Source organism: Crocuta crocuta, unplaced genomic scaffold (assembly GCF_008692635.1).
Source record: "Crocuta crocuta isolate KB4526 unplaced genomic scaffold, BGI_CrCroc_1.0 scaffold457, whole genome shotgun sequence".
Lineage (NCBI taxonomy): Eukaryota > Metazoa > Chordata > Mammalia > Carnivora > Hyaenidae > Crocuta > Crocuta crocuta.
In genome coordinates this window covers 2,350,429-2,364,600 of record NW_027531318.1, presented here as the reverse complement: position 1 = coordinate 2,364,600, position 14,172 = coordinate 2,350,429, and the positions used below count along the sequence as shown (strand labels likewise).

Sequence of the window (14,172 nt, the reverse complement as noted above, 5' to 3'; positions counted from 1 at the left end):
TTTCCTCATGGTTAGAGCCGGCCTGTGTTGAATTTTCTACTAAATGCAGCTGAAAGCATCCTCATAGGTACATTGTGTAAATCAAACTTTCGAGCAGCTGCGGAATACTACCTACAGTCTATTTATCAAAAGTGTAAGAGTTAGCAGTTAATGTAGTGCTGCATAGCTCTGACAACTTTCCTAAAATTAAATGATTTGTTCAGACTTGTACTAGAGATAAATGAATTGCTCAATAGATATAAACAGAGAAACACAAAATGAAAACGATAATATTACTTCTTAATCACCAGTAAACAAGTTCTTTCCTCTGAGGGCACAGCTCAAAGAAGCATCATTAAATATTTGTTGAGTGAATGGCAGAATGATTGAACAAACAGCCAATCTTATGAAAAAGTATCCGTTACTGCTCTCCATTTAAGAAGGACTACCCTAGCTATTAGAAATACCTAATGATAAGATCACATACTTTTAATTTACAATTTATTTTAGAAGACAAGAAACTAAATGGAATAATTGTACACAGGATGACTAAGTCTTCAGAATCTATTCTCTTAAAACAAAACTTAAAATAAGACATTAGTAATTGGAAAATTTCACTACAGTCAGCCAATCCACTGACCCCTACCAACTTCTATGGATTAATCTTCGGCAACAAAACAAAAACAAATGTAATAAAAATAAATTGAGGACTCTCAGACTCCCAGGCAGTGCAAAGTCCTACGCAGGATTCAAAACTTTGGGGATATAAATATTATTTTTGTTTCTTATTTAAGATGAATATTTTGACTTTGGAAAGGAAGAAAGATGTGGAAAATGAACAGCTAGTGATACAGATGGTGTCGAATAACAGGATCTGCTTTTCTGGACTCTGACTTTTAACATTAGAATGATGAGCTCTTGGCAATGGAAAAACTTAGCTTTTTCAGAATGCTTTAAAAAAAGCTGGCATAAAGCATGAAACATGAAGAATTAAGAAGCTTTTATACTAAAAAGTGGGGTGGGAATAATAACTGACATGATGAAGAACCAAGAGTACGGCCATGAAAGAAGAAAGAGAAATGAAGGAATCATGTGACACTAGTGTTATCACAGAAGTGCTTTCAGCAACTGGGACAGTTCAAATTCTAAAAGTATATTCATTCCATAAAAAACAAAACAAAACAAAACAAAAAAACAAACAAACAAAAAAAACCAAACAGCTCCATTTATGTTGGAGTGAGAAAGAAGTAGAAAAGGACAAAAAGAATGAAGATCACTCTTCCAAAGAATTTAAGACTTATTACTAAAAACCATTCTTTGCTTCTACTTTATATTTTAAACTTTAATGCATCTCTCCACGTGAAGCAGGTAAAATGCTCCTGAAGATACTGGTAGAATGTCACCTCCATTATCCTTCCCTTCCCAAGAGAATGCTACAGAATGAGTACAATGAGGGTCATACCCTCAATTTTCTGAACCCTTGCACATTTCCTTTCGGCATCTAATTGATTTTTACATTCAAATGATGGTCCACAATGGATATTGCTTCCTCTCCATGGGGACAATGTACAGTGAACCTTCAGGCTTTCCTTTCAACAGACCGAATGGACTGGTCACATAACCGAAATGGTAGCACTCATAATTCTATTGTTGGAACTTCCACTAAAAATTTTACTTTTAATCAAGGAGTGAGCTTTGTGTCAACTGTATGTTTTAATAATATATAGAAAATGATTTATAGTGTTAAGGAAAGAGATTCCAGGTCATATACCAAAAAAAATACAAAAGTAAATAACAACACAACAATGTACAAATGTGATAAAGTAGTGAATGGCTAACAATGCTCTATTTTGCTATTTATTGAGAAATCAAAATGGCTGTCCCCCAAAAGCCAGTGTTCTTAATTATCAACCAATCCATACTGGGGAATCCACAATAATTTCTTGACATTAAAAAAATGCTTTACATTGTCTCAGAGACATTCTGTAAAATTAGGGCTTTAGAAAGTCAAGGAAAGGCTAGATTGATTGGGAAATAGTTTCCTGAAGAAGGAAGATAGTCTAATGTATACATTTGAAGGTAGGGGCAAAGTCAGGGGTAGTAGGAAGATACATGTCATGGAGAGTGCATGCTCTAGGCAAGAATGAGCATGGAAGCTTGAAGGACTATGAGAATAAGAATGTGATTGCAGAGCTTACTCAGCAAATCTAGAGACAGCAGGACCAATTAGAAGACCTTAACAATAACTTCAGATATTAAATAATGAGGATTTGGGTTAGACTGAACAGACGGAGTGAAATTAGTAGATTTCATGGGGAAAAATTAAGAAAGCTTGGTAATGGAATGATTACACAGTACGATGATGATTCAAAGCTTCAGAGCCTGCAAGTGCTAATGAGAAAAAATCACATCATCATCATCCATCTTTATGTGTGAGATGCTAAGCATGTAAACGCGGTTTCTTCCTTTTCTCTGGCACTGCCAAGCATCATTACTCACCTGGATTATTTCATTACTGACATATAACTAATTCTCTTGCCACCAACACTGCTACTTCCCATCCCATTTCCAATAACCATCCTCTGTCCTACAACCCCATCAATCCTATTCTTAGTTGAAATTCTTCAAATGTTCTTTAAGGTTCTTAGTATAAAATGCAAATAATTTAAACAAGGTCGTCTGTGAACTGCTTTCCATTTTCATCTTAAATCTCATTCCTCATTATGCTGTCACCTGCATTATATACACCAACTTTAATCCAACTATGGCAATCCAGAAAAGGTCCTCACTCATTATGTTCCATACACTCCCTACACACGCAGGTGAAGACCACTCAAGCAATGGCAGTTATCTCTACCAATACCTCTTCTGGGAAGCCTTTTCCCTACTACCTATCTGCTTTAATCCACGTAGGCTTAGTGGGTAGCCCACCCTTTGGTGCCATGTTAACCTGTGCACTACAATGGCCCTCAACCTCGTTACTTCTTAAGTATCGGTTAGACCACCCTGTGGTCCCCAGGATCTTATAGCCAAAATACCAGATTTTAGGTACCATGACTCATTAACACACACTTAACTACTTTAAAGTAGTTTTAGTGTGAGGGGCTTTCCCATTTGGAAGTTCAACCTTCTAGAAAAATCACAGGACGATGAATCAGGAAATATGCATTCTATGATTCAGTTTCCCAAGTATGCTCTTGGTCAATTATTTAAATACTTTTTCCCTATCAAAAAGTATTTAAAATGAGGATTCTATAATTCAAACACTTCATATGTGACTTTTCATTGTACTTCTCACTTAATTTTTACCTACAGAAAGAAATGTGAAGAATACCTTTGGCTACTTCACATGCTTACAGCCATACTGCACTGACAAACCTCTATCCTGAATTTTATGACAGATTTTCTTATCTAATGGGTTTTGCTTAAGATAAAATTAGGCCTACTTTGCATATTTTGCTCAAGTAACCAGTAATGAAAAGTGGCTAGAAGTGTGCAGAATACTGATGGTACAAAATTGGAGATATCAAATACAACATGCTGTTTTATAACTAATAAGAAAAGAAATTACCCTGGAATCTCTCATATTAGTTGATGTACTACCATAAATTTATTTCTTCAAATCTCATATGGCTAACCTAAGTTATGTATATTTTAGAGCAATGTCTTTTCTCATCTCTTGATAAGAGTGCTATAAGAAAAGTGGGAAAGCTACTCAAAAGCAATTATATGTTTTCAAACCATGTAGTTTTCACATTTAAAATTATAAACTGCATCTATCTTAAAATCAATAGGCACAATTAATAAAAGTATTTGGTTTCACTGTGTTTCACTTCCTGACCCCAACAAAAAGCTGTTACTGTATTGACAGTAAGACTTAAAATTTGGCAACTTTTTACAGAAAAAAAAAAAAAGGAACCTTAAATTTGTCAAAAAGAAAACAAAGCAATGTTATTGCATGTATTTTCTTGGTAGCAACAGAAACTGATTTATTATGGGGGATGCAGAAGCCACTTGCTGAGAGCCAGGCAGGGTATGTAATTTGCATAGAAGAGGGAGCAGATTGTAGATGCCCTGACCTGTCAAGCACAGGTAGGGCCTCGGAGATAATGGGTCCCAGAATACAAAGCTCCATCTTGATCCAGACAGACACACACAACATGGTAAGGCCAGATGGATTAAATGAGAGACAAAAACGCTCGCTTCTGCCATCTCCACAGGAAGAACGTAAGTGTTACAGAAGATGACAGATACCAGATACCACATGGAGGCCGCCCCAGTCTCTTGGCCCCCATTGTTGTGCCCATGCCATGATTTCGATACTGCTGAGAAGAGGCAAGCCTGTTCAGAGCCATGAAATATAGTCACCAGGGAGATGTTCAACCCAACTGACAAGAGCAATCAACCACGCCTATGCCTAAGCATCTTACTTGTAAAGAGGAAAAGGGCTAATGTGGGGTAGAAAACAGGAGACTGGGGCAGTACTGTAGCTGTCTGTCCTGATCCCGGGCCTTGGCTCACAGTCTTCCAACAGCAACCGTCCCTCCATTCCCACACATCTCAGGTGCACCGACAGAGTAACAAAGGGACACTCTGTCAGGTCAGTGGTCCTCTTCTCAGGGCAACGTTCCATAGGGAAAGGGCATTTTCATTTTCCCCAGTGGCTGTAAGAGTCATACACGGCACAGGGAAGCACCCTCTGCCAGAATCCCACGGAGCACAGACAGTGGCGGATACTAGACTCCCTGGCAACGAGGAACAGCACCCTCAATGGCGACGATGCAGAGGACAACCAGAAACAAGAAGGGGGATCCTGGAAGACACAGGGACAGGATGTCCGCGGACCAGGCCATGAGGATCCAGAAGCCAGACTCTCAAAAGGATGGTGTTTAGGAAATCAAAGGAAGAGCTAACTGAGCTGGCCTTTCTCACAACTGGGGCCGCAGAACACCTTTTCATATCCAGTCACATATAAAGGTGTCTAATGATCACCAGCAATAAGACCACCCCTGAGGGTCTTTTTTTAAGACTTTGCTTAGGCATCAAAGGTCTAGTACATGCAGGCTCAGTGTGGAAAACCAACAGGAATGATGCAGTGACACGACCATCCCTCTTACTGCATACTGGAGGTCTCTCCCCTTTCTCTCCACATGACACCATGGTGCTAGTTGAGCAGGAGCTCACTTATTGATGTCATGACTATTCACTGAGTCCTGTGATTTTTCAGCCCCTGTGCATGTGGTTACACAGGAATAAAACAGTCATGGGTGTGTTGTCTTTCGTGGACCCTGCAGAAGACGAGAGAGCCTGAGAGGCAGGAGTTATGCAGGTAAGTGAACAGGTACACAGAATCACGGAATGTTACAACTAGAAAGGACCTCAGAAACCATCTAAATCATCTGCACCTGAGCTTTTCAAGGCTTTTCTAAAAAACACTGCAAATAACCCTTTTCTAGTATTAAGATTTACAGAGAATCAGTGTAACAGAAGTGACTTTAAAACCCCACAAGAGGGGCGCCTGGGTGGCTTAGTCAGTTAAGCATCCGACTTTTGCTTAGGTCATGATCTCACGGTTCGTGGGTTCGAGCCCCGTGTCGGGCTCTGTGCTGACAGCTAGCTCAGAGCCTGGAGCCTGTTTCAGAGTCTGTGACTCCCTCTCTCTCTGATCCTCCCCTGTTCAAACTGTCTCTCTCTCTCTCTCTCTCCTAGAAATAAATTAAAAAAAAAAACATTAAAAAAAAAGAAATTAGAAACCCACAAGAGTTGAGGCAACAGAGTGGTGACAGAAGGGTGCAGGGTGAAGCTGGTGGCTCTGCAGAGTCGCAGCTGCTCAGCCTGCCCTGACTTCTGGAACCCCCCAAAACCACAGAGACTCCCTCCCTGACCAGGTGTCATGACACACAGTTTGATAATCCATGACCCGGTTGTCCCAATCTTCGGTTTCACAATGAGGAACTCAATGCTCAAGCCTTTTGGGTAGTTTGACCGGAACCGCAAATTCATCAGAAAAATGTGGACAAAGATGCAAATGGCCTGAATTCCAGTTCAGTGCCTGCTGTAGTGCACTGACTGGTCTCAGCAGCTCACACTGCAAAAGTTTGAAATGTACACCAGGTGCCTTTTTTTTCCCCCTTGGTATCCAGATTTCAACAGACTGGTCAGGGGGAAAAATTTTTTAATTAGGACTTTTGGAAAACACAGCGCTCTGTGGTTGTAGGTACACACGTCACGAGTCTTTCCATCTCCTGTCCAGAACTTCAACTTTGGTTTGCAAAACATAATTTGTCTATTTGCTGAATGAAAAAGTGATAACATAATGTATTTAAATCAGTTATTTCAAAGTATAAAAGGAAACTAAATTTTATATAGGGACAAATTTCGATGTCTATCTACGCTGGAAGGAAACTCTAAAGGCTGTCTCCATTTGAATTAAAAACATGCCCTGTATTGAGATAAATTCTGTCCCCTGATGCATTTGAAATAGGTGTTACATGTGACAAAATTACATTATATGTGAGAAAATTAACCAGAACAAGGAAAAAGTTCAAAAGCATGATATATTGTAGAAGCTTAAAAAAAATACTGAAGGGCCAAAGTACTATATCTCTTATTAAGTGTACCCCCAGGACACAATGAGGCACGATGCTACCACAGGAAGGCTGCACAAGTGATACTGGTTAGGATGGAAAGGAACCACGGAGACAGTGGGGAAAAACTCAAAAGGGTTGAAAGCTCGTATGACTCAGGATCTTGGAGCCCAGACTTGGCAGCAAAAATAGGAAATATGTTCTTCATCTGGCAAGAATAGGCTGTATACATTTGAAATCACTGACTGGATGGAGTGAAAAAACTCCATCCAGATTTAGATGAAGAATTAGGTAAAGGGCCAGGAAGCGTGGTGGGGTACAGCCATCCTCTCCCCATTTTGCTTGACGTGTTACATCACGGTCGCAGTATCCATCTTTCCAAACACGCTGTACATACAATAGGCAAAAACTACCTAATTTTGCTTTAAATCTCCTCAGAATGTGGGGTGCCGAGATGGCTCAGTCAGTTAACCGTCTGACTTTGTCTCAGGTCATGATCTCACAATTTGTGCATTTGAGCCGTATGTTGGGCTCTGTGCTGACAGCTCAGAGCCTAAAGCCTGCTTTGGATTCGGTCTCTCTCTCTCTCTGTCTCTGTCTCTGCCCTTTTCCTGCTTGCACTCTTTCTCTCAAAAATAAATAAGCATTTTAAAAAAATATAAATCTCCTCAGAAAGTTCTTCCCCACCACAATCTTCCTTAGGCATTTGTGGCAGAAGCAGTTCACCCAAAAGTTAAATTGCAGGTAAATTACATTCCACTTAAATTATCTCTGGTCTCTGCTTGAACTTTTGAGCAATGGTATCTTTAACTTTTCTAACAATGGGTAGATGCAAAGAGTCACGTTTGAAGTTAAAGAACAAAAATATAAAGTAGTAATTATGAACAATGTAAGCTAATCAACAGTTTTTACCATTAGGATTCTTAAGTCTTTTCCCTTCTAAGAAAATATACTACTAAAGATTTTTTCCTGATTTTTAAAATGAATGGTTATTTTTATGCCATGAATGTTTAACTATAAAAGATAGCTCCCTGAAACATTTATACATGCTTATGTTATTTTTTTCTCAATATTCTATGGAAAACATACTGCTCATTTATATTAGCCTTTGTCTTTCAACAGTCTTGCCTTAAAACATTTTGCAATTTTGAAATACACACATATACAAATATCTTGCCAGTTCAGAACAAGGAAAGCAAGAGTAATTCATAAAAACAATACAAAAACACGTTTTGAAAATCATAGATTATTACATCTATTTGCTGGAGAGCTCACATTATAGCAGTGGTTTTCAAACATTTTGGTCTTAGGATAACTTTAAACTCCTAAAAATTATGAAGGACTCAAAATATTTTTTATGTAGATTATCTCTATCAGTGTTTACTGAATTAAAACTGAGAAGATTTAAAAATATTACTTTACAAAAATAAGATTTATGTTAACAGAAATTATGTTTTTATAAAACAGAGACTGTATTTACTACAAATAATGAGTGAAAACAATGGCACTGTTTTACATTTTAGCAAATCTCTGCTATCTGGCTGAAAAGACAGATTCTTCTCTGTGTTCTGCATTCAATCTACTGTGATATCAAAAGACTGTCTCTAGAGAACCCAACATATACTTGTGAGAGAAAAAAGGTAAAAAGATAAATGACATTGTATTATTGTCATTACTTTGACTTCATTGAGCCCTCTAGTACCTGGAGGGGAACTCTGGTGCATACTTTAAGAACTGCTGCTCTATAGAGCTGTTTGAAATTGCTATTCTTTCTGACATTATAGACTTACACGTCTCCATGCCTTCATCATCATCATCTACTGCAGGTTTATCGTAAGACTTGTCAATGGCAGCTCTGAAGCTCTCATTGCATCCCCTTCCTCTGATTATTCGTGGCCGTGGGCGGTGGAAAGGAATATCCCCATTCAAAGTCACCTCAGCGACTGCTGTCTGTAGACTCTCCAGTGAGCTTGACTTCTTCAGACCCAGGGATGGTCCTACATCTCTGCTGGGGGAACCTTGGAGGTTTACAAAAATGAAATGGTAATTAGAATTTGTGGTAAAAAAAAAAAAAAGAAAAAGAAAAAAAAGGAAAAGAAAAAGAAAAAAAAGAATTGGAGGTGAAACTGATAAACCTGAATATCTACCGATTGCAGAAAACATCAGGGACATAGACAAATTATTCACTCAATGAGTTCTGAGGTGTGGACAGAAATGTTATAAAAATAAAGTAACGGTGACTAATTTTAATTTTTCCCAGGGATAAATAAATTTAGTCTATTTTTTCTATATTCATAGGAAAAACTCTAAGTTATTAGTCTCCATGTTTAGCTCAAGAGATAAAATTTTGGTCAAACCATTTGCTCCCAGTATGTAAATAATCTAAACGAACCAGAAGAACTCAGAGCCCACTTGAAAAGGAGGAATGATGAGAAGACTAAGGTAAGCAACCAGCAGTAAGCTGTGTAACTTAACTGAAATCATTTTTTGATAGTTTAAGATTATTTACAGCAGAAAATAAACTTTCATCTCAACGAGCCTCATGAAATCTCTTCTGTTCTGTACTGCAGGTTCATACAACTCAGGAGGTAGAAAGAGCACAAAAGACTACCTGTCATCAGTACAATTAGGGCACCCTGGCAACAGGCAGGAACCTGAATCTGGGAAAGAGTAATGTTCTATTGGAGAGATGATGCAAGATTTGAATAGAAAAAAATGACATAAGGGCTCTCACTGGAGAGAAGTAGGGGAGAGACCACAGAGCTGAATATAAGTCTTTATATCTCGAGGCTTGGGAATGAGATCTGCTTGTGAAACAATGAGCAAAAGGAAGAAGACTTCACAATTACGAAGAACATTTCACTAGGATGGTAGGGGAGGATTCAGGGAATTAACCAGTTTGCTCTGTTTCTTGAGGATGTAGGGCAGGAAGGCCTGAGAGAATACCAGAAGTACCAAGCTTTAGAAGACAATCAAAGTGAATTTCTTTAAGCAAGAAAGACAGCCTCATCCATCACTGCCTGCCCTAGCACTCAAAAGCAGATGAAGTTGGCCTCTCGATGACTGAAATACCAGCTTTGTACCACCGCCTGGGCAACTCAGGTTTTAGAACTAGCTTATCACTTACACTGTTAAAAAGACAGGTACCAAAAAAATGAGAAGGTAGGAGAGAGCAGGTAGTTTCTCTCCATATGGGGTCATCAAGCACATATGTTGATCAATAATTAAGGAGTAGCCTGGACATGTTATCACCTAGAAGGCAAATAATTATGACATGGGCTTTGCATGGCTCAGAGTACAAAACAGAATAAAAGAGAAACTGAGAGTCAAAACAAGAATTGTCTTTTAAAGATTCATTTATATCTTGCACCTAATTTTCGAAGTTGCTACGTTAGAATAAATATGTCAAAAATGTAATACAGGCAGAAAGGCAGACATGATTCTAATGAGGAAATAATAGTCCATCAATTATTGTGCTTGGGAGAAAAAGATGATTTATTGAACTTTCTCAGTGCAGGATCTTATATATTTGATTATTTTATGACAAAAATTCACATGAATTGTTTCTTCCCAGGATGATCAATCTTACTTTTTCTCTTGATAGGCACTATAATTTTTGACAAGTTCATGTTCTAATACCCATAAAAGTCATGTCACAAGAAGGAAAATGAATTTGGTTCCAGAACTAAACAAAAAGTAAAAAATCAAGGATTCAAGCAGAATAGGAAAAGATTACTCATGGGCAGGGACATTTACTAATATTTCCAAGAATTGCCACTAGGAAAATCTTTCTCCAAATAAAGCATACATATCAATTTTCAGAACTACCAGCTGTATTTGAGTTCTATAAACTCTGAGGAGGCAAATATTTGACACTTTATTGAGAGCATACAGGACATGGGCATGTAAATGTATATGTATGTATACTCCTATCTATCCATCCATATTTTTCCAATAAAGATTTCATGCTTCATGTAAAGATTTACATAAAAACAGCATTTACGTATATTTTATTTTTTCTTCACAAAAAGTTAGCTGAGGTTGGACATAATGTACTCAGAGCACTAAACATTTTAATCATGAATTTCAGAAACAGCATGAGTATTTATTAAAATAAATCTATGTCTATATATACATGCATATAAATACTTATATACGTATATGTAAATACACATATAAGTGTATGTTTGTATTAAAATACATAAACAAAGGCAAAGCTGATTAAAAAATGATGAAACTATAAATAAGCAATAGATATTTTGTAAGCATAATTTAGGACTTCGCTATCTACTTTTCTCTCTGAAATGTTAATGCTGTCGTGTAACATTTTGGTGATGATGTGTATTGTGTATATAAGAAATCAATGAATTACTGCATCTATGTTAATGTATGGTTGAAAATCTTCATAGTAAGAAGTTACACAAAAAGTCAAAATTTGTGATTTGTGAATCTATAAGAGGGATCAGCAAACCATGGGCCAAATCCGGAGGGTTCATTTGTTTGCATGTATTCAGTGGCTGCTTTCATGTCACATCTGAACTAAGCCTCTATTACAGAGACTGTTTGGTCTGCAAGGCCTACATTATTCACCATCCAGTCCTTTACAGAAAGAGCTTGCTGACTTTAAATCTGTAATATGGATATCATATATTTAAGTATGATATTTGTCAAAGAAACTTTAATAAAGTTTTATCAAGTAATACATGAAGATTCCTGAATGATGGCTACTGAGACCCCTGACATTATAAGCTTTTATTAGTGATAAAAATTAAACATGCCTTTATATAAACTATGGGCAAAAAATTAGTTTTATTTACACATACACAAACAATGTCTTAATTTTAAAATAATATTCTAAAGTTCTTTGTAAATCTTTTGGGTCATTATGATACTTTATTTTTTTATATTCAAGAATTAAACTATCAGAAACCCAATTCTCTTATCTTTGTTCTCTCTTTTCTTTCAAGAAGAAAATCCACCCCCCCAATATCATAACAGATCTTTAAATCCAGAAATAAAGGGGAAAATCACAATCATACTATATTCCCTAGGCCTATTTTTCTATTCCTATCTAATACCACACTTGCCAAAAAAGAAGTAGAGGATGTCTTTTGCAAAGGCGAAGGAAACGGAATTCAATTTTCATTATGAAAGGCTTATGACTAGACAGATGATCTATGCTAAAATACCACTGTGACTCTACCAAAAACCTTTGGACTAAACTGTAAAATCATGATCATCTTAGCAATTCAAGTGAAGTGAAAAAAGGAAAATAACTGAAAATCTGTTCACTGTCTATTACTGCAGGGTGGAAAGGATTCCTGTTAGATATTTTATTCATGTAGATTTAAAACCAATAGACTAAAAGGTACTTCGGTGTCTATGTAATAATTTTTGTCACAAGCTTTTGCAGTTTACTTTGGTAGGATAGATTGCACAAAGTGGGGTTGGGGAGGAGAGAAAAAAAGAAAAAGCTCTTTTTATCTGGGATCTAACATTTTAAAACACAATAAAACACCCAAGATCAATTAGATTATAAAATCTGCCTTCTCTCCGTGAACATTATTTTAGGTTTCAGTTAAACTCTGGATATCATCATTATTTTTTTTAATTGCAATAATGGTCTTTTCCTTTTAGTGGAAGTTAGTTAAATTAAATATTTTCCTGACTGTACCTGACTGGGCATAGTATATAAAGTCATGTTCTTTAACCTGAACAGTTTGAGTTGGTTTTTATGAACATTAATTTGGACAGGGCTTACTTCTTTAAAAGTACTGAATATTATTAATTCCAAAACTAATTACTCATTTGCATATATGAACTATCAAATAGTTTTTCTTTAGCCCTATTTCAGAGTTTCAGTGAATTTTATGTTTGATCAGAGAAATAACTACATAATAAGGGCTGAGGCTATAGTTAATTGCCTTGCACTACAGTTAATCCTATGATTTATTGGATGTAATTTCACAATCTATCTTTTTACTCTACAGAATGTGAAAACTTCAACCATGTCCATAATAATCTTTACATATGTATATGGATATATGTTTTTTAAGGCTAAAACTAATTACTGCAGGTCAAAAAGGTAAATTGAAGCTAATTAGTGCTAAGTGATATGACTATATCATACTGGATCTTGAATAATTAAAACACTATCCCAAACTTATAATGATAAATCATAAACGTGTCATTGTACAAAACACATTAGTTTAATTACACATGAAGACTTTCATGTATTTTCATAAAATGGCATAAAAAGTAAAATCTAATGTAATGAAAAACCCAGTTCAATACAATCATTTGATGTTATGAAATGATTTAGGTAGCATTTTAAATTTTATTATTATTTGTTAATGTTTATTTCAGAGAGAGACACAGAGTCAGAGAGAGACAGAGCATGAGCATGAGCAGAGGAGGGGCAGAGAGAGAGGGACACATGGAATCCAAAGCAGGCTCCAAGCTCTGAGCTGTCAGCACAGAGCTCAATGCAGGGCTCAAACTCAGGACCAGAGCCAAAGTCAGGGGCCTAGCCCACAGAGCCTCCCAGGCGCCCTTAGGCAGGATTTTAGAAGCAAGCCCTAAAGAGTTTAAAGCAAACAAACAAAAAAACAAACAAACTTTAAAATAGGTTCACAGTGTCAAGATAAAGAGCATTACATAGTCTAACTCACTGTCAGATAACTAGGAGCTAATTTTTGCATTTGAAGAAGAACTGAGGTTTTCTGAGCAATGAAAGACAGCAATACTGGACACTGTCTTAGAGTGAAAAAATATTTATATATCTGCTATTATCCTTCAAACAAAAATCACCACTTTGAGAACCATTGTTCGGACATCAAGCTAGACATCTAATAAATGACTTAGACACTGAGAGTCCACTAGAAGAGATCCTATTTTCAGGATTTGGATATTTATGTAACTGCAACAAAACATTCCTATACAGATACAATTAAGATCTAGGTTGTTTTAGCATTTTTGAGACACAGAATTATATTTGCAGTTAGTATGTACTGCCCTGATAAATTCCTTCTAACAGAAATTTTTTCTCTTGCACATTTTGATGCCCTAAAAATGAAAACATACACGCAAGACTGGAATATTTATGTTTACATGCAATATGATTGGCAGCTCTATAATTATGATCAGCTCCTTGGACCACAGTTTCTATGGCAACACTCTAACTGTCCATTCTTACCTGCTTTCTGGTCATCCACTGTATTGAGCTTAGTCTCGTCAGCTACTGTTAAAAGGTAAATGTATACTGGTTAGTGCAGTTAGTCCCCACAGCCCAACATGCTTCAATCATTCCGGATCTTTTCAGTTAGGTGATCATTCATAGGTAATATTTCATGCAAATAATATAAAACATCAAGCAAACATTCATAATCAAAAAGGGGGGGGGGGAAGCAGTGTCTCCATGCAAAATGCCAGTCATTTCATTTCACAGAAACGTGTGTTATTTATAAGTTAGCATATCATAATTAGCCAAGGCAATGCATCGCCAAATTTTTTTTACGCATGTGATAAATTAATGCTTTTAGTCTTGAAGTACAAACAGCCACCAGAGAACAGTTTAAATACGTTTCACTTGATTAACAAAGGTTTT

The 14,172-nt window shown here is 36.7% G+C and overlaps 1 protein-coding gene across 1 annotated transcript in view; it reads right to left on the bottom strand.

Moving 5' to 3' along the window:
* PARD3 (par-3 family cell polarity regulator) overlaps positions 1–14,172 on the bottom strand; it is a 548,282-nt gene that overhangs the window by 206,660 nt on the left and 327,450 nt on the right. Inside the window, 2 exon segments of the mRNA XM_077771780.1 lie at positions 8,357–8,584; positions 13,762–13,806. Of these exon segments, the coding sequence (XP_077627906.1) occupies positions 8,357–8,584; positions 13,762–13,806 (273 nt within the window).